The sequence below is a fragment of the Varanus komodoensis genome, unplaced genomic scaffold, assembly GCF_004798865.1.
Source record: "Varanus komodoensis strain SLA01 unplaced genomic scaffold, ASM479886v1 scaffold3, whole genome shotgun sequence".
NCBI lineage: Eukaryota > Metazoa > Chordata > Lepidosauria > Squamata > Varanidae > Varanus > Varanus komodoensis.
In genome coordinates, this window is record NW_025335761.1 from 43,588,874 (window position 1) to 43,614,829 (window position 25,956).

The window sequence follows — 25,956 nt, forward strand, 5'->3', positions numbered from 1 at the left end:
CAAAGCACTGATTAGGCTTCTTCCTAGTGCTATATATTTCAATATACTTAGTTATGCTGCATCTGTTATTCTATAACCCCTAACTACTTGTACTGCACAATAGATGCATTCTGTTTTTTTTAACACAGCTACATGTGCATGTATATTTAACACAGCCCCCTCCCCGTGTATGTGTCTGTGTGTGTTCAGTTTGTGTTATCACCAGAGATACACCACAGTTCAGAATGCAACAGATTCCAGATACAGAGAGTTCTTTGTAGTCTCTGTGCATCACACATATGGGCTCTGAACCTGTTCGGGGCCTGTTGTCAGAGATATTCCCTAGCTAAGCTTTTGGCAGGAGCCCCACCCCCTTTCCCACTGTGGTATATAAAGGTAGGACTCCAATTTTCTCCAGTTCATTTTTGACCACTGCCTTGGGTACCTTAGATTAGTTCTGCCCTTAGCTTTACTTCACAATTCAGAACCGTTTTTCCCTCAACTTACCCTATTAAAACACCTTTCTTTCTTTTTATTACAACCCTAATCTATCTTATATTTTAAAAAAATCTATTGATCTCACCCTCATACTCTCTGCTTACCATTAACAGTATCTCTATGCCTCCTGCTTTTCTAACTTCCCCCAGTGGTATTCATGACAGTGTTTCAAAAGTGTGCACTGCGGCACCAAAATGCCCTCCACAGATGGGCACTCTCTCTGTCTCTTTTGCTTGGCCAAAGATCACAGAGTAGACTCTTGCCCATATGGTCAAGCTTTTACTAAGCAGGCAAGAAAGAATAGGGCAGGGCATCTTCGAGAGGACATGTGAATGGGAATACTCAAGGCTGCCAACACAGTAACTTTTGGCCTTTCTACCTAACGGGCAATTTCAAGCTCTTGCCCCAACAATTGAAAAGACCAAAACCAGGCCATCATCAACTAAAAAATGGCCAAAAAAGAGGTCCAAACATGGCTTCAAAATGGTGAAAGTGCTACTAAAATGGCAGGGGAAAAAGCCAAAGGAAAAATCTTGATGCTGTTCACACACACAGGACCAATCAGTGGAGCTTGGACCCACAAAGGACCAACCTGTGGAGCTTGGACCAACTACTTCCACTGACTCCTGTGCTGCAAACAGCAACTCCACCATTGAGTTGGAGCATACAACTATGTGCTCATTTTCAGGAGAAATACAGAATTCCCCAACAACAATTCCACTACAATCTCCTAGACCAGCCCAAGAATTAATCCCTGGACCATCCTATGAACTGATTTCCCTGGTGGTTTCCCTCAGCTCTAACCAACACTCAGGCAGAACACCTATGCCTACTTGGGGAAGGGAATCCTGATGGATACCACCAGTAGCATCATATGGACACCATCTATGGGAACCAAGATTGGGGAAGACACCATACCAGTATAGGATTTCCCCCTCCTTTCTGCAAGAGGATCTATGGGACACCACAGCATTGTTCCCAGTGCCTATGCAACCATTGAACCCTATACCTCCAGTTCCTACTGGCCAAAAGCCAGCAACACACCAAGCACCATCACTGTGCATACCATCCTCTCTATGTGGCTAGTCCTCCTCTCTGTCTTTCCCCACAGACTATGCATCAGACTCTGATCAACTGATATATGAAGGCCTGATGCTCATGTCACCAGAGGACATGAGAACAACATAAGGTCCAGGTCCCTCTCTGAAGATCTAGGAAGATTCTCTGAGCAAGCCTTCCAGATGGTGACCTCTCTCAGATTAGAGAAGCAAAAACTAGGTGAACCACCAATTGATCTCATATATGATGTCATCTGGATGGAGGAGACGATGCCAGTGGTAATTCCATTTGCACAGACCTACCTTAATGCTAAGAAGTATTGGAAGGCTCCGATACAACATTGGCCAACATCGTGTTGCCTAGAAAGTCTATATCCGGTCCAGGAGAAGGATATCCCATTCCTCTTGCACCATCTGCATCTACACTTGGTGGCAGAGGAATCAGCTCAAGGTCAATCCTAGTGAGAACATTCAGTCCCTGGAGATTGTGAAGGATAGCTACTGGATTTGATGGCTAACAGAATATACAAGGTATACTGGGCCTTCATATATCTAATTACAAAGGGGCAATAGAATGGTGGGAGAAGATGGAGGCCATAGCACAGTTTCTTTCAAAGCAACAATTTCCTAGGGTCTTCCAGTCAGAAACTCCATGGCTCTCCAAACAACAAATGGACACTTTCCATTATTGAACTTGGGTACCATATAGAATTCACATCCCTTCCATCACTCAAGACAATATGCACCACCTCTCTGTCAGTCATCCTAGAAAAAGACGTAGCAGCACTTCAAGCAAAAGTGCCTGGACGGTGTGATGGTCTGAATGAGGGCCAATAGAGACTTAATCCAGATAAGATAGAGGTTCTGTGGGTGGGCAGTTCAGTTGACCCAGGCAGTGACATTCACCCTGTTCTGGATGGGGTTGCACTCTCACTAAAGGAAAGGGTCTGAAAGTCTGGGAGTGCTCCTTGGCCCAGAGTTAACTTTGGAATCCCAGGTGACTGCTGTGGTGAGGAGAACTTTCCATCAGCTTTGCCTATATCCTTACCTGGATGGGTAGAGCCTAGCCACAGTGATCCATGCTCTGGTAATGTCCTGATTGGATTATCATAACATGCTCTACATGGGGCTACCTTTGGAGACAGTCTGGATACTAGTTGGTGCAGAACAGAGCTGCAGTCCTGTATCATCTTCCTGTATGCCAGTCCTGTATCATCTTCACTGGTTACCAATTGAAATCTGGGCTCAGTTTAAAGTGTAACTTTGACATATAAAGCCCTAATCAGTTTAGGGCCTGAATATTTGAAGGATCATCTCCTTCCATATACACCTGGCTGAATACTAAGATCTTCCACTGAGGTCCTTCTTCAGCAGCCCTCTCTGAGGGAGCTTATAAGAGTGTCTACCAAGGAAAGGGGCTTTTCAGTGGTAACACCCCAGTTTTGGTATCTGTTCTCCAGAAAGGTGTGGCTGGTGCTGATGCTTTATTCTTTTTGGTGCTCGGCCAAAACCTTTTTATTTACCTTCTACTTTAAGGGTTGAATATTTTATTAGATAGCAGGAGTTGTTTTATTTTACATTTTATACATTATACTCATATTTTAATATGCTGTTATGCTTTGGTTGTAAGCCATCTTGAGATCTGCCTGGAAAAAGAAGGGATAAAATTGTTTTCAATAAATAAATAAAGGGAGCAATTCAGTCTGTCCCACCATCCAATCTCCAGCAGGGATTCTACTCCTGTTACTTCACAGTGGCCTCCATCCCAAGATCTTAGAGGCACAAACTTCTACATTCCACCGAAGAACAAGGTGCAGCTCCCATATGTGTGAATGCACAAATGACCACTCAAAGAACATCAGTTACAGGTAAACGACTTACTTTAATGACACTATGGTCTACCCATTTGACTACAATGTTACCTGAAAAATTGCAGAGGGTATGCATATTATGACATTTAGTTAGCAAGAACATATTAAGTGCCACATAGACAAAATACACAACTGATATGAAAAAAGTTTAACTACTCTATTTAATAATAAAGAAAGCAAGATAAAACAATACTTATCTGTATATATGCCTTTGACATAGCAGCTGTAAAATGCAACATTATATTAAGGAGAACAACACTTACTTTTCCTCTGCATACAGAGCGAACACAGTCAATTATCTGTCCTGTCTCTAATCTGAAGGCACGACACCGCCTTAGCTCCTGATCCCATAGTTTAACTGCTCCTCCTTCTTTTGAGCTACAGAAAAAAGTAAGAAAAATTACAGAAAGAATGCAGAAAAGTGCCTATGATAAAATACATAACATGTGTTTTGAGAGTATTCACATTTTTACATTTCTAGACATTTCATAGTCTTAAGTAGATATCATCTAACTGAATCAACCATCCTGTAGAACAAAGGAGGAGTGAAGGAAACAGAAGCAGGCTGAAGGAACATCAGGACCTGCTCCACCAGGGACTGCCACTTCCATGAGAGACAAGAGAAAGTCAGGGTCATTCCAGAAACCTTGCTGCACATACTGTTTTTTTTTTTTTTTTTTGCTCCTCTCTATTCCTCTTTCCTTGTTTGCCATGGCTTTTTAGATAGCAAACAAAGGAGCAGGGACTGCCTTATTTTATTGAATGATTGTAAGCCACTACAGCTGTCTTTGCAGGGGGACAGGACTGAAAAGCTACCTGAAAGTATTCTGAATTGATACATTCTAATTTTACATCAGTTTCTATTGTTTATCACATCGCATTACAAAGTTACAGCTAATTTATTAACCACCAAGAACATGATTGTTCACTTTTGCATTTTCTTGACTTGGCATAATGATTTCCTAACTCTGCAAACAATCCAGTTCCCTTAAGCAGAAACTTTTTTTTTTTTTTTGCAAGAGACAATTACTTATAATGATTACTATTTCAGAATGGTCGAGCATTCCACCTTTTACAGAAAGCCATGCAGTGCTAGTGGAAAGCAGGAGGTGGTCATCATATGACCACCAGCAGCCATATGATGTTGCATCCTTGCTGCTGAAAAAGACAACGGAAAATGGTACTATCTAGCTCTTTCATTTTACTCATAGTTAAACAGCTAGGTATGGGATTTTTCTGCTATGTAAACTAGGGCTAGGACACCATGGCAACTGAAGCAGCTGAAGACATTACTTCCTCTGCCACAGTTGATACAGAAAGATAGGCTTAGGCTTTCAATGTGCATACATAGAAACATGCCCAACTGTAAATAACTAATGAATACAACAATTATAATGTAATTGTATGTAACCCATTAATGCAGCAATTAACAACATTGTAAAAGCATCTGCAGTATGAAATAGAACTCACGGCCTCTCTTTGCCACCTGTTACGATTAAACCATCTCGTAGTGTTGTATACATCGCAAATATAGGCCCATTGTGAGCTTTGCCCACAATTCGGTTCAATATATGTTCTTTCCATACACATACATCTCCACTGATGGTACCTGTAAATGTCAAATTATTCTGAAAAGGGGAAAAATAGGTTCATATAATTTCAAAAAGGAATAAATGCATATATTTGTAATGAAACTGATGCAAAAGACAGTAGATAAGTAACTATTCCAATCTGACTTCAGGCCCTGTTTTGGGTTTGAAATAGCATTATTCACCCTGCTAAATGACACAGAACCAACATGTTCTCCTAGAACTCTCAACAGCTTTTAACTTCATTAATCTCACTATCTTTCTGGATCATTTATCAGGGATGGACTTAAAAGCTCAGTGGAGCCAGTTCCTTCTGAAGGGATGTTCTTGGAAATTCATGCTGGGGAACATCTGTTCCACTCCACGGCTACTGGCCTATGTACTCATCTTGTTCCCCATGTTTTTTAACACTTACATGAAACCACCCAAAACTTATCCAGACTTTTGGGCTGAAACATTATCAATATGCACATGACACTTAGCTCAACTTCTCATTTCTAACTATTTATCAATATGCACATGACACTTAGCTCAACTTCTCATTTCTAACTATTTATCAATGGGACAAGAGATGTAAATGAAACAATACCTGGAAATGGTTTAGGGGTGGATGAGAACAAAGAAGTCCAAAGATGGTACATGAATAGGAAAACTGTTGAGGAAATTGATTACTCTTGATAGAGATTTAGATGGGAGTTGCATTCACTTTTAATGAGTGAGTGTATAGAATGAGAGTTTTTCCAGATTTTGTGCTAACTGGGGAAGCTGAGATTTTATCAGTGGCCAGAAGCTTACAAGCTTAGACTAGTACTAGCTTAGACTCAGTAGTTGCCTGTCTGGAGAGATCTGACCTAACTTTTGTTATCCATGATCTAATGACACATAGGCTGAATAATTGTAATGTACTTTACATTAATATGCCAGTTAATATGGTTCAGAAACTTCAGCTGGTACAAAATACAATCTCCTCAGCACTGGGAGAGGCTAGGTAGTAAGTTCATATGAGACCCATATTGTACCAATTGCAGTGGTTCCTAGTATGTTTCTAAGTCTAATCTGAAGTTCTGGTTTTAACATCTTTTAAAGCCTTCAATAGTTTGGGACCTGAAAATCCTGAACATCATTATCAACCACACTAGCTTGCCTGCACAACAATAGGGGCCTTTTTAACTTGCTCACCTCTGAGAGCTGTTAGGTTAACAGGCATGAGGGAAAGAGTTTTTCAATCCCCAAAAAAGGAAATGCTAAGGTGTGTAGCAACTACAGGACCATTGCACTGATTTCCCTTGCAAACGAAGTGATGCTCAAGGTATTGTAACAAATAATTTTATCTTATTTGGAGTGAGAAATGCTTGATGTTCAAGCTAGATTCCCAAAGGAAGAGGCATTCAAGATCATATTGCAAATATTCATTGTTGCTTGGAGTGTGCCAAAGAATTTCAAAAGAAGTTTGTGCTTCACAGACTATAGCTAAGCCTTTGATTGTGTGGATCATGAGAAGTTATCAATGCTCCTGAAAGAATTATGTGTGCTTCAGCACTTGATTATTCTGATGCATAATCTGTATTGTGGGCAAGGAGGTACTGTTAGGGCAGAATATGGGAAGCAGAATCGTTTCCTATAGGTAAAGGCATCAGAAAAGGGTGTATTTTATGTTCCTTTCTGTTCAGCATGTACATAGAACAAACCATAAGGAAAACTGAATTAGGATCAGATATAGCTGGAGGTGGAAAATACAACAATAATTTAAGATATACTGATGATCCCATATTATTGGCAGAAAGCAGCTGCAAATTGAAAGAAATCCTGTTTACAGTGAAAGAAGAAAGTGTAAAAGCAGGACTTCAGTTAAACTTTTAAGAAACTCATGACTACATAAGAATTATGCAACTTTAAGGTCAACAATGAAGAAAATGAAATTTTGAAAGATTTTCCAGACCTTGGCTAAGTCATCAATACAAATGAAGAGTACAGAAAAGAAATTCAAAGAAGACTGTGACTTGGATGAGCAGCAGCGAAGGTACTATCATCAAGCAAAAGGATGCTTCACTGGAGAACAAGTCAAGATTACCCACACCATTAGATTCCTGTGAAAACCCATATATAGTAAAGTGAAGAAAGCTGACAGGAGAAAAATTGATCTACTCAAAACTTGGCGCTGGAGGAGAGCATTGTAAATACGAGTACCTTGGATCAATACAAATACAAAAGTCAAATTAAATCAAGGCAGAACTTTCACTGGAAGCAAAAATGACAAAACTGAAGTTGTACTTTGGGCACATCATGAAATGGCAAGACTCACTGTAGAAGACAAAACCGCTATGAACAATGGAAGGTAGAAGACAACCAAATATGAGATGGATTGATTCCATAAAGAAAGCCACAACCTGAGGTTACAGGAGCTGAATGGGGTTGTGAAGGAGAGGACATTTTGGAGGGCATTTATTCATAGAGTCACCCTAAGTAGGATATGACTTGACAGCACGTAGCAACAACATGATGTAGTTTGAACTCTTGGACCTGCTGGAGGTTGTAGTTTTCCATCTGTATTATATTATACTGTGGGTATTTTTACTGGTTTTATGTTATTATTCACTTATTTGTATTTTTTATGTTTCTAAATTTATTGTGCATTGCTACAGAAATATAATTTACTAGGCTTTTCATAAATTGAACTAGCTAGCTAATTAATTAGTGACAAACTAAAAAAACATATTTTAAATAAAATAAATGTACTGGGACTTACCACTGCAAACTGTTGATACCAGTTTGCAGATCTACACTGGCTGGCTGTTATTTCTGGGCTCAATTCAAAGAACTGGTCTTATCACTTAAGATTTAAATGGTCTGTGATAATGGTGTCATATTCCCCCACATGAACCTGTCTGTCAGTTAAGATCATCCTCAGTGGCTCTCCTTAAGGAGCTCTTGACCTCAGGCAAGTGGCCAGCAGTTAAAGGGCATTTTCCATTATGAGAATACAAAATGCCTTTGGGCTTCAGGTGTTCCCTCTTCCCATCCATTCATACAACTCTCTTGATCCCCAGTCAGCATGGCCAACACTCAAAAGTCATACTATAAAACACCTGGACAACACCAGGTTGCCTAACCCTGTGGTTTAATGATCAAGCAGTATCACATCTGAATCTGACATTAATCTTTTCAGTACCTCAAGTGTGTGTGTAGTCAAAATTTGTTGGGCAGTGTTTGCATCAATACATTCTTCTTTGGGCAGTGATTTGATATTTTCTTTTTCTTTTCAGGGTTCAATAAACTACACTATTTCCTATATTGCTGAAAATGATAGGCTTGGATAACCTGCAATGCTCTTACTTGCTCCTTGACCCTAGAGATATGGAAAGCTGCTTAAAGAATATTTTGCATATGCAAGCTTTGTGGGAACAATGTAACAAAGAAGAGAATTGCCCAAGAAGAAGTATCACCCTCTATTTTTGTTTCTGCTCTCTCAGTTAGTGTAATCATATTGCATTTGGTGTTGGAGTCTCTTGCTACTCCAACATTTCAGTATTATGGAGAGGTAACCCTAGCCCCCACTTCAACACACTGGAAATGCTACAGAGGTCAGCATATGCAATTGGAATCACTTCATATAATTATCATGTCACAACTGTCTAGTTACTGACCACATTTGAAAAATGATACCCCATGACGAAATATAAACCTTTCTCAAAGTTCTCAAGAACTAAACTAAATCAGAGAAGTCTGAATTACCATTTGAGCTTTCAACAAGTGCTATTTTCCTAAATATATTTATTCTGTAAACAACTAAAGCACCTGAATTCATAAAGTCTATTTCTAAAGCTAAAAGCATTTTATAGCATTCAGCAGCTTCCAATAATCTGTAATGTAAATCAGGTTTGAGCTGCTTAACCACTGAGCAATACAAAGGGAGTGTGGGTGAGCAATCCACTGTGGGGGAATAACCACTTCTAATGTGGCCCAGTTTAGGGCAACAGGCTAAAACTGTGGAGCGAATCTGGAGGAAAAACAGGTTTGCCAGTTCTAGGGCTAGTTCTCTTTTTTTCCTCATTCTATGGGGAAAAAGAGGGTTTTTGATTCAGCAGATCCTGACCACTCCTAGATCCATGCCAGCATGTCCTCTTTTTGCCATTACTATCATCGGAGAATTGATGACAAAACAGCAATAGCAGCTGAGGTTTTTGTACCAGTGACCAAGAAATACAAATTTGAGAGGGCAGATATTCAGTAGTTCCTTCCATACCTTCCCAGGAGTCATAGAATTGCTCCCTAAGGCAAAAAGTACATACATATAAATATTGTAATAAAACATAGAAGATATTCCTTGCATTTATATCCCACCTTTTTTCTTTGTGCAAGTAACCCAGAGTGGCTCAAATAGCTCCATTTTTTTCCTCACAACCACCCTGTGAGGTAGGCTAGATTAAGCATCTGTGACTAGCCTTAAGTTACCCAGTGAGCTTCACAGTTGAGTGTGGACTAGCACCCATATATCCCAGATCCCCAGTCCTGCACACTGCCTTTATAATTTTTTTCAAAACAATCTTTTACATTACGTACAGCTCCAAATGCTACAGACAGCATGGTCTGCATCCGTGCATCTTCAATTGAACTTGTTTGTCCTTTTTTACTGAGAAGTGCTCTTCCAGCAAGGGTCCAGAATCTTACATGTTTTACTCCTACTGAAACGAATTGTGTGTCGGAGTCAGGCCTGAATTCTGCTACAAAAATACGCTGATTATGACCAGCTCTACTGGCAATTTTGGCACCTAATGGAAAGACACACAAATATAAGTGCACCAATATGCAGAGAAAGGACTTATTTCTGACAATAGGCAGTATCATAAGCTTTCTGAAACCAAGCAGGACCTACTGCTTCCACAAAAGGAACTAGTGATTCCTGAAAGAGCATTCCATTCCTTTCTGGAATGAGGCAAATTAGCAGAACTCAGTGTAGGATACTGCCCACAATATTCTGAAGTGTCACGTCAAAAGAAAATTGTAACTCTAACATCATTGCTCTGCCATTAAGTCCATTTCTTCTTAAGTAACAAGTTAGACACTGAGTCCCTTTTTCAGTCATGATGGTAGTGGAATGATGATGTTGTTGATGATGATGGTATTACATAATGCTTTTGTTAGAAGTTTATATCAATTTAAATTCAGCCCTATGAAGTAGATCAATATTATTATCACCATTCTCTGTCTGTAACCTGAAGAAGGAATTCTTGTAGCTTCAGAAATAGCATCAGTTGCCAGAGATATGTGACCACTTGCATCTGAATCAGAACTACACAGCATGGTGCACACAGACACCATTATACTGTGGATACCTTTCAATACCAGCCAATGTCCCCTTCTAATTCTCCCACATTTTTCATTTTGCTATTAAATTAATGTCTGTTGGTGCTTAAAACCTGGTTCAAATATATTGTTTAGTATGCTTAATCTCATACCCACCTCTGCTTTTTACTCAGGGACAGTGTCAAAGCTAGACATGGTTGCACATCTGCTAAGCACTCACACCCCAGCATGGGTACACCAACAAGAACCCCCTGAACTTGCTCTTCCTCTTCATCACTGCAACCCACTTGTTCACCTGCTCCTTATTCTGGCTTGGACACTGAGTGTGGTGAGAAGGAATAATGGGAAATGCTCACTAACAAACAAGCAAATGATAGCAAAGCTGAGGAGGAAGGGCAGAATCCACAACAGGTAATAACAATGGCAAAGGCCTATTGTGGGTGTCTTATCAAAGGGCCCCTTAAAAACCTTGAGCTAGTACTGTACTCACTCTTATCAGCAGGTTACTTGTCAGTAGCCACACCTATCAGAGAAACCATTTTGTGTAGGTGCCCAGGGCAGTTTCTCAAATTTCCCATGGCTCGAAAAGGTGGCCTAATCCTGATCTAAGAAGAAATATTAAGTAATAAAAGGGCCTTACTGGGCCTCAGTATAATGTCTGAAATAGGGCTCAATGCAGGGCCTGTATCAGGGGTTGGAACAATGGAAGTCATCAGTAGGTGCAAATAGCTGCTTCTGCACATACCTTCTGCTTGGCACATAAATAAGGGGGAGATGCACTGCCAAAGACAGCATCTTGCAGACCACTTTTACAAAAAAAAAACTTTGAAGCTAGTCCTGCCTTAAATGATTTGGCTGACCCACCCACAAGTTTTAAAAGTTTTCAAAACAAATTAATTTTGTAAGTATCTGAATTCATAAAGTTACAATCCAACACCTCTGGAGAGGACCAGATTGGAAAGACCAAATAAGTATGAATGCAGAAACAAAAATACATGCATACATACACCATATAACTGATGACAAATATTTATCTCAGATCTGCAACTGTGAAATATGTGAAATTGCATATAAAGCAAAAATCCCATTGAATTAAATTTTACTTCCAGTCAATTCACAACTTTTTATACACAAAATATTACCTACCTTCCTGCCATTTCCAAATGGTAATGGTATGTTCAGGATCCAGCCCTACAGACAGAAGAAGCTTGCCAGTGGCACTAAAACTGACTGAACAAACTCCTTTTGAGTGGTAACACCGCAATACAGACAGAGTCTGTTTGCTCATTGCATCCCATATATGAATACAAGGTGCTGTAGCTGAACAAATATAAGAACACCAGGAATTACTTTTGTAAGTGAAAACTTACAGGATTTTTTAATATTTAAAACATCAGAATAATTTAGGTTTAAAAAGAGTATTCCAAGTTTTGTGTATATGATCTGCTTAGACACTATTACAGTAAGAAATATCTAAGTGTTATATTATTAATATGGAAATAAAATAAATGTTGTCTTTTAAAGCTGACACAGAAAATTAAGCTTTTATTCATTACAAAAGTTGTATAAATTCAATCCATTAGCTCAAGACATATAAACCTAAGAGTTACATGGACAAAAGATAAGAAGAAATAACAGTCATTCTATATATATGAAAGCATGTGCATAATACTTTTCTGTTATAGGGTTCATAGACAGCTAAAGAAGACTCTTAATTCATGCAAGATGGTAACAAAATACAAGATCACAGTTAGGAAGCAATTAGTTGTTAAGTTTATGACTCCAAATAAATAAATAAATAAATAAATAAATAAATAAATAAATAAATAAATAAATAAATAAAATTCTATACAATGCATTTGACGCAATTGACAAATTTAGATGACTGGTAAGAATAATATGACAATAATATTGTAAATGTGAAATATGATTTCTTTATTAACTCAGTCACCAAGGCCTCATCAGTGAATACCTGAATTTAAAGCAATGATAACTTATAAAAGAAATGTTTGTTGTCAGCCCCAATTAGTTTTGAGAAATTAAATGAATGTATAGGCACATAAATGAAATATAGGTTAGAGATGGTGTATCATTTAACAAAACAAAAAGAAATTAGCATAAAATAAAATAGCTTTAAAAATGAATGTCTTGATTGCAAACTAAAGGAACTCTTGTCTATTTATATTTGTGGAATTCTGTATTTAGCAATAATTATCTAATAATGTGTTTGAATATCATGGAAATATATTCAATTAATCTACATATATAACTGTAGGTAATTCCATTAACTGCATTTACCTACCTACATTACTATAACTGAGCCCCACCTCAGAAAAATCCTAGTTATCCCTTAAGATGTTAATATTTTGTTGCCCTTACCTGACATATCTGCTGAATCTCCTGTAATGGAAAAGCAGCAGAAAAATGATTACAAACAGAATGAAGATAATAACTAAAATATATGTGTTATAAAGTACACATTTTGAGTTTAGAATTGTTGGCTTATTCTATCAATTCTTTGGCAAGTATCTTTAAAATGAAATACTGGTTTGTTGTTACATGAATGAGCTTTGGGCTTATATACTTCCCCTTCCACCTTGTGCATTTCTGTTCAATTAGTTACTTCCTTGTTACATAGTTTTCTGCTACAGTGAACAGCATCTGACCATCAGTTTGTGTTTGCCCTCCAATCCAGCACTGAAACTATAGATTGTAGTTTAGTTGTGATGGCAAACTACAGTTTGCACTGGACAGGAATTAAGTAATTAAATAACATTCTCTCCATATTCCCAAGGAATATTACATCTGGACCAACGCAAGGTATCTCTAAACACTATTGCAACCCAAATAGAATAGATGCAGCAATGAGTTTTTCAATAATTACAACGCTACATAAATTTTCCATGCTGTTATGTTTGTGTGTGTTCTTGAATACAGATGGAAACCTTATGCATGCAGGGTCCCTATTGATGTCAATGAACTGATATCTGTGCATAAATTTTTGTGAAAATTTACACTGCCTCCTTCTACTTACACAGGAAATGCTATGCTTTCTACTGAGTTCCTACATTTGGAATTAATTGCTGGATCAAGGAACATGCCTTAAATCTTGCCATTTAAATCAGAGCAGCAACTTCCTCCTTCTCTGGCAGCCAATTCTGTGTGGGACCAAAGGGCATGGAAATGTAAGGGGACTAGCTCTGAACTACAGCTGTTTCAAATATATACTGTAGCTTTTTTTTACAAGGTACATGAATGACCACTGACATCCGCAGAAACAAAATTAAGCTAGTAGTGCCAACCTTCTACCATACAACTGTACTTATGCATAGCAAAATCCTCCTTATCATCCACCAGGATGATACAAATGGTCTAGTTATTTATTTTATTTGGGTATTTTTATCCCTTCCAATTACGTTGCACGTCTCTGGATGGCCTGGTGTGGATTGCTCACAGTAGGACTGCTTAATTATTTGTGTGTGCTTACTATTGGTATGACAATGCAAACAACATTGTTGTTTCTCTGACTTCACAAATACAGTGATGTGTGTATCTGTGTGTAATGTATCCAATTTGTCTCTCTGCCAAACATACAGACCTTCTTTGTACCTGAAAGGGTCCCTGCAATATAAAATCTTCCCTATATTTTATTGTAATGGGTACTTGCTAGTTAAAATAGTTTTGTATATATTGCACATAATAGTATACATTCTGGCAGGTGTGAAATCAAAAAAGAAAATGATTTATATTAAATGGGGCTCAACATTTTAAAAATAATTTGAAAAATGGTACAATGAACGTAATAGCACTGGCATCCTGAAAGCATCAATGCAGTTTTCAAAAGTTTTACTGAAACAAGAAGAAATGTAGTTGGCACAGGTTAACTGATTAAGAGTCATACAAACAGAAGCAGCATAAGTAAATTCATTCTTCTCTCAATAAACTCATATGGCTAACAGTTTGTGCTTAAATATTAATTTCTTTTTTTTAAATACAAACATACCTACTTGGCCAGTTGCCACAAGGTTGATAAACTTGGGATGCTGATTTATAGTGAGGCACAAAATATCATCATTATGTTCCTGGTAGAAAGATTGAGAGCCTAAAGGAAAAAAAATGGCACAGTGTTTAAAATACATTTTCAGTGCTGTGTGTGTATGGGTGGGGTGGAGGGGGAGTGAAGGAAAGAAAAGCACTAACAGTACAAGGAGAAGACTGACTAATCTTCTCTACATTACAGTTTTCTTTTAAAACATCTGTATGTTTCCTACCTGTTGCCACATTGTACAGAATCCCAACAGATGCAGTGTGATAAATTATATCAGCACCATCATTCAAATAGTGCACATTGTTTCTGCCATCTCTCCCTCGGTATCCAAATACCAGCTCCAGCACTAGATCCTAAGAAAACAGAATTATGAGCAACACAGCTTTAAAACTTCTTTGTGAATAAAGAAAGTTACACTGTTTTATCCATTAGCTGTAGTAAACAAGGCTATTAAATGAACTTCATTTTTATTTTAACTTAATAAGCTCTCAAAACATCAAGATGGATTCTATAACCATTTACACATTAGAGATAAACAAGAAACATATTTTCTAAGCATTCCACTTATGGAGAGACCCACTCCACTCCTCAGTTTTGCCCCCATAGTGCCTTTCCATCTTGACAATTTGTTGGAAGATCCTTTAGTAAAGAATGAATTATATGTAAGACTGCTGCCTTACCATTAATTCTCCCTGTTCATTCAAAATAAGCATCTGACATCTGTTTAAAAAAGCTATTTAATGAGATGTTTTTTTAGATCCCTATATGGTTTGCTAAAGCACAGTTAATATGAGGTTGTTAAAAGAACAGCAGTATTCCTTACCTCTATAGGTCTCTTTTTTTTCCCAACATTATTTGTCTGAAGTTTTTCAGGCTGAGGCAATGCCCTACTAACTGGTGGTCTGAAACAAAGAACTGTGAATAAGAAAAGGTTGTCTGTCACCCATTCAGTAGTAAAACAGCATCTTCTGAACTGTCACCTGGTTAGAGTAAACTGTTAATATGTGAAAGGAGGAATCTCAAGGCCCCTAGACAGTATCTTAATAGGCATACTATATTCAGGTCCCTGGATTGGAAGTCAGAGAGAGTAGTCTGACTTTGAAGGTTTGGAATCCGAGATCGATCCCCCACTAATTTACAGCCAGCACAGAAAGAACTACTGGCTGCCTCTCTGATGTTAGGAATATGACATGCAGGCATTTTGGTGGGCAGGGAAGGAAGAAAAACCTGGAGAGCAAGGATGTGAGCTATCCTTTCCTTTCTTTCCAAATTGCTCCAGCTAAACAGGCAACAAAATTTCAGCTAATGAAACACTGCCTCTACACCTCCTCTTGTTCTACATAGGATAACAAAATTGCAACCTTAGCTAGTACCACAGGGACCATTTTTTATAAATAAAATGTCCTTATTTGATATAGAATGTTTAAAAATGTCTGTATTAAAGCAAATTCCAAGTTAATACAGTTCATACTGAAGAGAGATTGAGGGAACTGGGTCTTTTCAGCGTGGAGGAAACTCCGAGGGGATCTGTTGGTGACATATACGTATGTGAGGGGGTGTCACATGGAGGTGGGTGGAGACCTGTTCTCCCCTGCAGAGGAGGGCAGGATGCATTCCAATGGAAGCCAAAGTTTAATTTGGATGCCAGGAAGTATTTCCTGACAGTTAGGACCCCTAGGGTATGGAATGGGCTTCCATGGGAGGAGGTTGAAGCCCCATCAGTGAGGGTGTTCAAGGATAGGCTGGACATGCACATGGAAGGCATGACATGAGCAGAGCTGGCTGGAGCCAGGGGGCAGGGTGCCCCTTCTGACTCTGTTTCTAGGTTATAAAGGTTCTTATTTAGTATAAAATGTTTTAGAATATCTGTATTAAAGCAAATTCCAAGCTAATACAGTTCATAAAGAGGAAAGATTGAGGGAACTGGATCTTTTCAGCCTGGAGAAGAGGAGACTCTGAGGGGATCCTTTAGCAACTTATAGTATATAAGGGAATATCATGTGGAGGAGGGTGGCATTCTAATGCGGCAAAGCTCAAGGAACCAGGCTTCAGGTTGGATGGCAGGAAGTACTTCTTGATGGTTAGGACCCCTAGGGTATGGAATAGGCTTCCAAGGGAGGTGGTTGAGGCCCCATCAGTGAGAATGTTCAAGGAAAGATTGGACAATCACATGTTGGGGATTACATGAGCAGAGCCAGCTGGAGCCAGGGTCAGACTAGATGGCCTGGGAGACCCTTTCTGACTTGCTTTGTTTCCGTGTTTCTATATGCCCATACTACAGGTTAGAGAAGGTTGTCGCTAGGAGAGTGGCTTATGGCAGCCAGGCAGTGTGGTATACATTGAATGCTGCAGGTCAGGCTTTCAATGGTTTGCAACAGTCCTGATGTGTTGCCTACAGGTATTAGATCCCAAGGAAGGTTGGGGTTAGTTTGAACCTGAAAAAATAACTTATAACAGCATTTATTATATACTGCTTTTATTCACACATTGCAGGTTGGGCTAAGGGAGCAATATATAACTATCCAAAGTTTATTCTGATGAGCAGCAGGGAAAAAAAGTCCAGTGGAAAAAAATTTTTTTTTGGGAACATGGACTTTAATAAGGAACAAGGTTTTATCTTAAGAGAAATAGTTAAAAAATGGGATATAGAAATAAAGCATTAGGATTACTACTTCTTTTCAATCTTTATAACTTTATATTAATCATATATTAATAGAATCAACTGTTTGATTGTATACCTACACAAATGCTTTTGACAAAAGTGTCAGATTATCATGCAAAGAATTGTGGTATGTGCTGTATTTTTCACAATATACCTATCACTAAAATTTTATTTTTCTTAAAGATGGTCATATCAGCATCTCGGGCAGGTTAAAATAAGCAGTGTGGCTTGGTGTGTTCAGAGAAAATTCCTTTAAACTCTCTTTAGATATGCCTTTGGTTCAGCACTCACATTTAGTCATCCATACCAGCACTGATGCCCTAGGATCCCATTCAGTGAGAGGTAAATTGTTGTGACTGATGTAAGCTATTCATTTTCTGACACAACTGAGTGTCTTTTTCTGGTTATAGACTTCAACATCACTCTTGTACAGTCAGAAGTTCCACATCACTAGTATGAGGCTTAGCCACTACGAGACATGCCATGAGTGTTGTCACATTTCTCTTCCTTTGATAATGTAAGAAAATGAGGCAATGCCAGCTTGCAAACATCACTGATGCTATCAAGTTCAAGTATCTCTGTATATTCTAGCAAGACTGCTGCTAGACTGAGGTCAGTACCTAGCACCTTGTAAGCTGCTTTTAGATTTACTGAAATTGGTAATGTGGCAAAAGTCTTCATAAGCATCAACTTTAAAGTGTTCATTAAAGTACTCAGCACAGGAGTCAACTACTGTATTACAAACACCATCAGTAATGTCAGAAACATACTGGTAATGTTCCTTGCAGGGTGGATAAAAATCAGGGATTTTTTAAAAAATGAAAATCATATTTTAAAAAATAAATAAGATTTTTATTTAAATTAGATTTTTTAAATGCTTTTTGAGGAAAAATCGATCTACAGATAGTTTTCTATTTAAAATATATTATAATTCAAATATTATTCATCCTGAAATAAGGATTAGCTTATGTAGCATGAGACTGTATACTCCTGCAATGTCTACATTTTTTGGTAAATGAATTCCATTAATCCACTCACAATGTCATGCTTTTCCATAGGTTTCTGTAAGACTATTGGGCATTTTTTCTATCTAGAAGATATCACAGATGTGTGGTTTTACAGTTCCCAAAACTGTAAATGTGTGTCTGAAGAGATCACATTCATCTTCTTCACAGCAAAAATGTTATAAAATAAACATACGGACTTCAGCAAAAGATCTTAATCCCATTGTTCTTTTGCAAATCTGTGTACAACCTATTATCCCTTAAGGTTTCAAAAGCATTCAAGGAATAGAATATTGTTGGGAGTCGAACAGATCTGTACAAGAAGCTAAGTGTGAGGAGGGAGGAGCAAGTAGTAAAATGAGAAGGAAACTTTTGAGCAGAATACTCCACAAGTCTTTGGATCTTCTTGTGCATAGCCTGAATTTTATCAGATTATTCCTTCCCTGGAGGAGAAAACTTATAATGGTGGCAGACCATAAAAGAATTTAGAAATATTTTAATAAAGATCCTCTACCTACGAGTAAGGCAGGCATGTGTGCAAATTATGTAGAAAACCATGATTTTAAGTTAATCTAGTCTTGCTGACTAGTGATTTAAATCATTATTTAAATTGATTTGATTTAAATCAAATCCACCTTCGCTCCTTGCATCTTTTCCTGTGCTTTGTTTCCTAATGAATTCTTTTCATGAATTCCTTGTTACTGTTCTATCTGCCTGTATAACCATTTCATAATCGAAAGCCTTAAGCTACATTGAAAGAAATTCTGTTCTTTCAATGCCAATAACTTTGACTGTACTGGTATTGTAAGCTTCTTTATATATTGAGCATGATGATCACATCTTGCAGTTGTTTCTAGTACCTATTGAACACTGTAAATACACTGGCCAAAAATGACAGATGTAAGAGCTTATCTTCATCAAGGAAGAATGCAGGAAACCCACATGTCTTTTCCTCAGACTTCCTCATGAACAGAACTCAGCAGTGCAAAGACACTAGGACAGAGTGTAGTAGGAAAGAGGAAAATGCCATCCATGTATGTTGGTCTCCATGCTAGATTTGACTAGTGAACTCTCCAGCAAAAGGATATAAGATTCTTAATCATTAGCCCTCATTTTGGATTGGAAGAATCAACAAACCAGACTTATTGCTTATGTTGTCAGATGCTCCATCTGTGATTGAGGATATTTGTATACTTATGTGACGAGCTGCTGCAGGTCCAACTGCCTTGCAGCAGGAGTCTTCCACTGCAACCAGCATTCATTATACACCATGGCTGAAGGGTTCACTAGCTTTCCCCAGATTTTCACCAATCTATAAATTTTGTCAATTCATACATTCACTGCACACATGCCTTGTGAGCATCTGGAGTCAAGTTCTTAAATTGGTACATCTTGTTCCTATGTACCAATTCTGCAATGTTATAGAAAAAACAGAAGCTAATTTACTCACTACTTACTCATTTACTCATTTCCTGCTCTAGCAGGAAATGACCATGAACTCAAAGTCAGTTTCTTTTCTTCTCTGTAAGGATGTAGGAAGAGAGTGCAAACTTTGTCTGCCAATTTTCCATTAGCCTTGGATAGTGCTTTCTTATACTGAAAACCTGTGTGGTTTCCACAGGTGTCAAGGTTGACAGTTGCTTTAAAAGTGCTTTACTCGTAGAATCATAGAATAGTGGCATTGGAAGGGGCGAATAAGGTCAACAGATTCAATACCCCACTCAGTGCAGCGTGCAATGCAGATTTAATGTCACTATGATAGGATTGTTCCAGATGCCTCCAAATTCTTTCATTCCTATAAACACTTCCAGATTCTTTTGCGAGCAGTAGCATCTGAGTACGCTTTGGAAACAACTTTACTATGTCAGGAAACTTGAAATGTGCTTTACATCTAACATTGTATAGGTCATTTTGATGCAAGTTTTTAAATGTGTTGTTTTCTGGATTGTTCTGCATTAATTTGGATTAATTAATTCATAACTTCTTCATGACCTGACCCTCTACCAAATATGTTTGGCTCAAGTAACATGCTTTCAGCACATCCAACAACATTGTGGGCTTCCCCAACTTTCTCCTGATTGTTGCGGAGCAGGGGCATTTGAGAGTACTGCTGGCACAGCAGATGGCATTAGCAGCAAGAGGTTCATTAGCAGATGCAGATGAGAACCTAGCTGTGTGTGCTATATGCCAATGGATGATACCTGAGGTATGTTAACTAACAAAGCCACTATATGTGCTGGTAAATCATTGGATGTTACAAGCTAGTATTGTAGAAAGCTTAGATTTGCACCACAATTTTGCACTGACATTTTTTCATGCTTGTACTACAACTGATTTACCAAATTACATTTTTAGGTAAGAAAGATAGATAAGGGATTAACAAATGACCGACCACGTGGGTTAAAAGAAAGGCAAATAAACTGCTGTATTCTTTCTGTCTAAATGTATACCTACAGTCCCAAACTTCATGCTTGACCTAGCCAACAAGAAACACTTTCCAAAGTTTAAATAATAATGTATTGAAGGCTGAGCTCCCATCTAGGAAAACAACCTGTGCCCAACTACTGTATCCACCAGCTAAAGTTATCTCCAAAAGCCCTTGAACTGACTTCTCCCCTCTCAACCTTTCACCAAAATGTAGCTTCGTAACAGATTTTTCTCTAGTCCTTTTCAGCAGACAGCTTAACACAGGACAAGCCAAGTCTACTTTCAGCAATTTGTGTAGACTCCTTCCTCCAACTCCTACTCTTCTATCTTCTCTTAAGTACAACCACAAGCACAGTAAAGGCACATGTGTCTATTATGTCATATTCAAATTCCTGGGGCGGGGGAGGTTGCTGTTCCTACTCGTCAGTATTAATTCTTCACCTTCCTAATAATGGTAAATTGGAATGGTAAATTATCCCCGAAGAACACATATATCATATGACTAGACTTCCAGAAGTTTCAGTTCAGCACAGCCTCTTTGTTCAACAGTATCTCTCAGAGGAACTCCCAGACTGAAACAAGGCCTCACCTCAACCCAACAGACTGCCAGTCCTTATAGGCTAGCCTTGACCAAAAAGTACAAGACATCTCCAGAGAGTTTCGTTAAGACACAAATTCTTGTTACACTACAGTAGGGTCTGTTTTGTTCCTCTAGCAGAGGGAACCCGATCTCAAAATTTGTTTGTTTGTTGCTTTTATATACCATCCGATTACTACAGTCTCGGGATGGTCTACAATAAAAACAGAATAGAATGAAGCACAGCATCCAAATAAAACCCATATTATAACCTAATCAACCTTAAAATAAAGGGCAAATATAAAGGATTTAGCCTGGCACCAAAAAGAATGCAGAGTAGGTACCAGGTGGACCTTTCTGGGGAGTGCATTCCATAGCCAGGGTGCCACCACTGAGAAGGTCCTTCTAATCTCCTTCAAGGCGGCTTTCAAAAAAAGGACCTCCAGGCCAGATCTTAAGGGGCAGAAAGGCACATACAGAAGGAGATGCTCCTTCAGATATCTGTCAAGCTGTTTAGGGCTTTATAAGTCATCTCCAGTACCTTAAATTGGGCCCAGACTTCAATTAGTAGCCAGTGTAGATGGTAAAGGATCGTTGCTATATGGTCATACCTGCTGGTCCCTGTTAACATCCTGGCAGCTCTATTCTGAATCAATTGATGTATCCAGACCATCTTCAAGGGCAGCCCCATGTAGAGCTGCTGCAATAGTCCAATTGGGAAGCTACCAGAGCATGGGTCACCATTGCTAGGCGCTGCTCATCCAGGTAAAGAAGCTAAAGGGAAGCACTCCTCACCACTGCCGCCACCAGAGACGGTTCCCCCAAATTCCCCCACCCATAATAATATGCCTGGCTTCTGAAAGGTTCTTCACAAACATCCAGTGGATGCAAGGGGAAGGGCCTTCTCAGCCATGGCACCCTGATTATGAAATCAGCTCCTGAGGGAGGTGTGCCTGGCACCAATGCTTTACTTATTTAGGCCCTATGTTAAATCCTTTTTATTTTCCTGGCATTTTAATTGTTAAATAACAACAACAGTTATTGGATTTTATTAAATAACGTTATTGGATTTTATACTGGTTTTTATCTATTTGGTCATTAGCATGAAGTGATTTGGTTTTATTCTTGTACAATATATTATTATTACTATATATTGTTACTGCTGGTAGCTGTCTAACTGCCCTGTGATATACTGTATGTATTTTATGTTTTTAGATTATTTCAATTTGTATACCATTCTGAGAGCTGTTGCTAATCAAATGGTTTATAAAAGCCTTAAATAAATAAAAATAAAATAAATTTACTCTCAGTGGCTTTCCATGTAACATGAAAATTAAATATCTTACTGTTAAAGCCAGACCAGCTCTTCCTGTTGTATCAATTGCTCTCAAGCCCTTATAACAGATTTGTATGTTAAGGGTAGTCATGCAACTATGCAATTTTTGAGTTGGCATTTTGTGAGAAGCCTTTATTGGATGACAGTTTTAAAACATATTATCCTTGCACTAGCCTGTTGTACACTTGAAAAATGCTTAGAATAAACTTTGCAACAACCCTGCTGTATATTCATTGTTATGCTCTTATTTCAGAATGGAAGGCTATTCTGACAAAGAGTGTACTCAGAGCAGCCCTGCAGTGTACTCTAGTATTATATTACAGACCAGAAATGGGTTTATTTAAATTGGCACTTCAGACCATGTCCCAGGCCAAACCAAGCATACAGAAGCCTTGTGCTCCACTGATGTGCATGCAAACTGGTTTTTTTAAATGTTCATAGTCTGAAGTTAAGTCCCAAATTACAGCAGACACTCCTGTTTGACACTAAATTCCCCTTTTCAATCATCTCAAGCCATAGGCTCATATAATATATGAAGTCCAGGGGTACAGTTCATAATTTTGTTGCAAGATTCCACTTGTAATTTTACATACCACTAACAAGTAACTCACAGCACAATCCAATCAATATATACTCTCCCTGAGATCAGCGGGAGAGGCCCTTCCCCGGGAACCCTCCGTGAAGGATATTAGGAGGGTAAGTACTCGGAGGAGGGCTTTCTCTGTGGTGGCGCCCAATCTATGGAATGCTCTCCCCAGAGAGGTCCGCCTGGCGCTGTTGTTATTTGTTTTTCGGTGCCAGGAGGAGACCTTTTCATTCAAATGCTATTTTAATTGTTAATATTATTTATTTATTTTATTTTTCGGGCCAGGTCGACTCATATTATATTGTTTTATTCTGTTCTTATTTATTTATTATTGTGAGCCGCCTCGAGGCTTCAGCGAATGGGGCGGCATAGAATCCTTCTAAATAAATAAATAAATAAATAAATAAACTTGGAAGTAATTCCAACTATATTCAGTGGCATTCCTTAGGCAAGTGTGCATAGGATTGCAGCCTTAAATGAGTTATCATCTGAACTGAATATGCTTTTCTTATTCAAGACATAAAACAAGCAAATATTACCCAAGATTCTGTCCCCTTTCCCACCCCACTGTATATTGATGAAGGCCTTTAACCACCTGCTGTGTATTGCATTCATCTATTCTGGAGCAGTTTGCCTTTTGCTGGCTTCTGAAACAAGGTATAAATAAATTGATGACAATAGTTTACACTTATAAAATTAAAAATGTCTAACAGAAAGTTAGATTTCACAATGTATCTGGTTATTTTTAAATAGAATGGCTCCAGCTCTACTACCTACTACATTCATATGCACCTGTTATCTTAGGGTGTGAATGGAAAGGGAAACATTGGCATTTCTGAAATCAAGATGCATTTTCCTTCCTAGATTTCAATTCTAGGGATTTGGGGGGAAAGGTAACTTCAATATTTTACTAAGAAGCAACATAGGGACAATATTTACCAGTGACAGGTAGCAGAAAATAGGTAAGTCTTTAGTAAATAAGAACAGTTTGAATATATAGTTAAACACTTTTTTACAATCTTAGAGATGATCACCCAGCATATAAACCCTGCCTGTTAACTTTCTCCCCAAGCCTGTTCAAACAGTAAGCACCACAGGCAATATATACCTTTACCCGAAACAGTTTAGAATTAAATAATCTTCCCTAAAAGGATGGAGAAGCAGCAGCTACTTGAAAAACATAAGATTAATGTTGTATCCACTGGCATGAGCTCTCTGTAAAGAGGAATTTCAGGATCATAAAGTTATCACAGCAAGAACACTGAAACAAATAAACTAGAACACCCAAGTTAAATTGTTTTGGCACAAAATATATGACCAGGGGCCACTCCCCCTCCCACAAAATGACTACTTTCTTGCTTTCAATCAGATACTGGGTAGTGTCAGAAAACTGGATTCTCCTTTTGGTATCCATGAAAGGAAAAATGGAATATTCAAATAAAATATATAATGCAATTTTAAATGATTTGAGATGCCCTCTTCCTCTCCACATTTTAAACATTTAAAACTGTGTATTACACATAATAAGCATTTATGTTAAACAAGAACAGTAGACATAGTTTGTAGTATAGGAGTAAAAATATAGTTTAATTTCAGACGTGAGAGGAATGACAATCTGGTTATTCAAAACAGATAAATTTACAAAAGACAGAGAAGTAATACCAAAATGCTACTCTAATGTATATCATAAGATGATGATTGATGACGATGACGATGATACATTTTATACCCAGTGCTTATTCCTCTTGCAAGGAACCAAGGGAGCTTGAAAGTTTCTCTTCCTCATAACAACCTTGTGAGGTGGATTAAAATGAGTCATAATTTACTTAGTGAGCATTATGGCCAAATGGGGATTAGAACTCAGATCTCCAAAGTCTCAGTACAACACACCACTATGCCGCACTGGCTTTTCTTATTATAATTAAGAAAATAGCTCATGATAAGGGCTACATCCTCTACTGTCCTTGCAACAGCAACTATTTGCTCAGGTATATAATAAGTACACTCTTACATGAGAGATATGGTGCATGCTCGAAAATGTTAAATGGAAAAAAATGAAGTATAACGATGTTATGGAGCATGACACTATTTCAGAATAAGGGAAAATCTGTTGCTCTTTTATAGGAGACAACACTTAGAATGCAGAAATGAATTGATGGCAGAACAAGTCAATTATCTGAAAAGTCTTAATGATTACTTCAATTATAGAATTAATATCTATTCTAAATGTTGTGTTAAAATCATATGTTTCCTTGCTGAATTATGTCTTTTAGGTATTAGCCTGAATTCAGAGAATTACCACAACAAGCTGTTCTACAGGATTAGTCATCCACATGCAATAACTAGGCACAGTGGCTAGAAATAATGTCTGTGGCCACACATTTTGATCTGTATTCTACATCAGGTGAGAAGATGCAGGTGTTATCTGATGTGTACATTCATACTTGGGAAATTGTGGCAATCTAGAAGAAGAAGTCTAAAATTCCAATGAGCGTAGGTTTATCAACAGTTACAAATCAGATTTCAGATGCAGTATGTCTCTGAATTAATAGCTTCTTCAAAACAACCATGGGGGAGGACTGTTCTACCTGAGGGCTTCCCAGAAGCATATGGATTGCCCTTGTCGGAAAGAAGTTAGGCCTTTGGTGTAACCTCGCAGACTTCTGTTACAAAGTCACCAGGTTCAATATCATGGATTCATCATGGATGCAGGCAGATACCTGAACCTTCTGAAGCATGAAGGGATGTGGAAACCTTTCCTTTCTGCTAATTCTGCACTGAAAAAAGGGAAAATCCGTTTCCTAACTTATTTGACTCAGAGGAAAAGCTGTTATTTGCATCCATAGAACCTTCCTAGCAGCTTATGGTCCAGTAACAGCTCAGGAAGGGTATTTTCATGGTAAAAACAGCACGGGGGGAAGGCTTATATTTCCTCCCTATCCTCACAGATGTCCGTGACTATCTGTATATAAAATGTGTAAAGACATAGAAATATTATAATGCAACCTAATGTACCA

The 25,956-nt window shown here is 38.2% G+C and overlaps 1 protein-coding gene across 3 annotated transcripts in view; it reads right to left on the minus strand.

The window, feature by feature from the left end:
- The window catches only part of EML5 (EMAP like 5), a 153,124-nt gene that overhangs the window by 12,816 nt on the left and 114,352 nt on the right, over window positions 1–25,956 (minus strand). For all 3 annotated transcript variants that reach the window (XM_044437125.1, XM_044437126.1, XM_044437127.1), the window contains 8 exons: window positions 15,171–15,249; window positions 14,571–14,700; window positions 14,303–14,401; window positions 12,679–12,699; window positions 11,446–11,619; window positions 9,556–9,764; window positions 4,877–5,034; window positions 3,670–3,784 (listed from right to left, as the gene is read on the minus strand). In XM_044437125.1, the coding sequence (XP_044293060.1) occupies window positions 3,670–3,784; window positions 4,877–5,034; window positions 9,556–9,764; window positions 11,446–11,619; window positions 12,679–12,699; window positions 14,303–14,401; window positions 14,571–14,700; window positions 15,171–15,249 (985 nt within the window). The remainder of the gene's footprint in view (window positions 1–3,669; window positions 3,785–4,876; window positions 5,035–9,555; window positions 9,765–11,445; window positions 11,620–12,678; window positions 12,700–14,302; window positions 14,402–14,570; window positions 14,701–15,170; window positions 15,250–25,956) is intronic.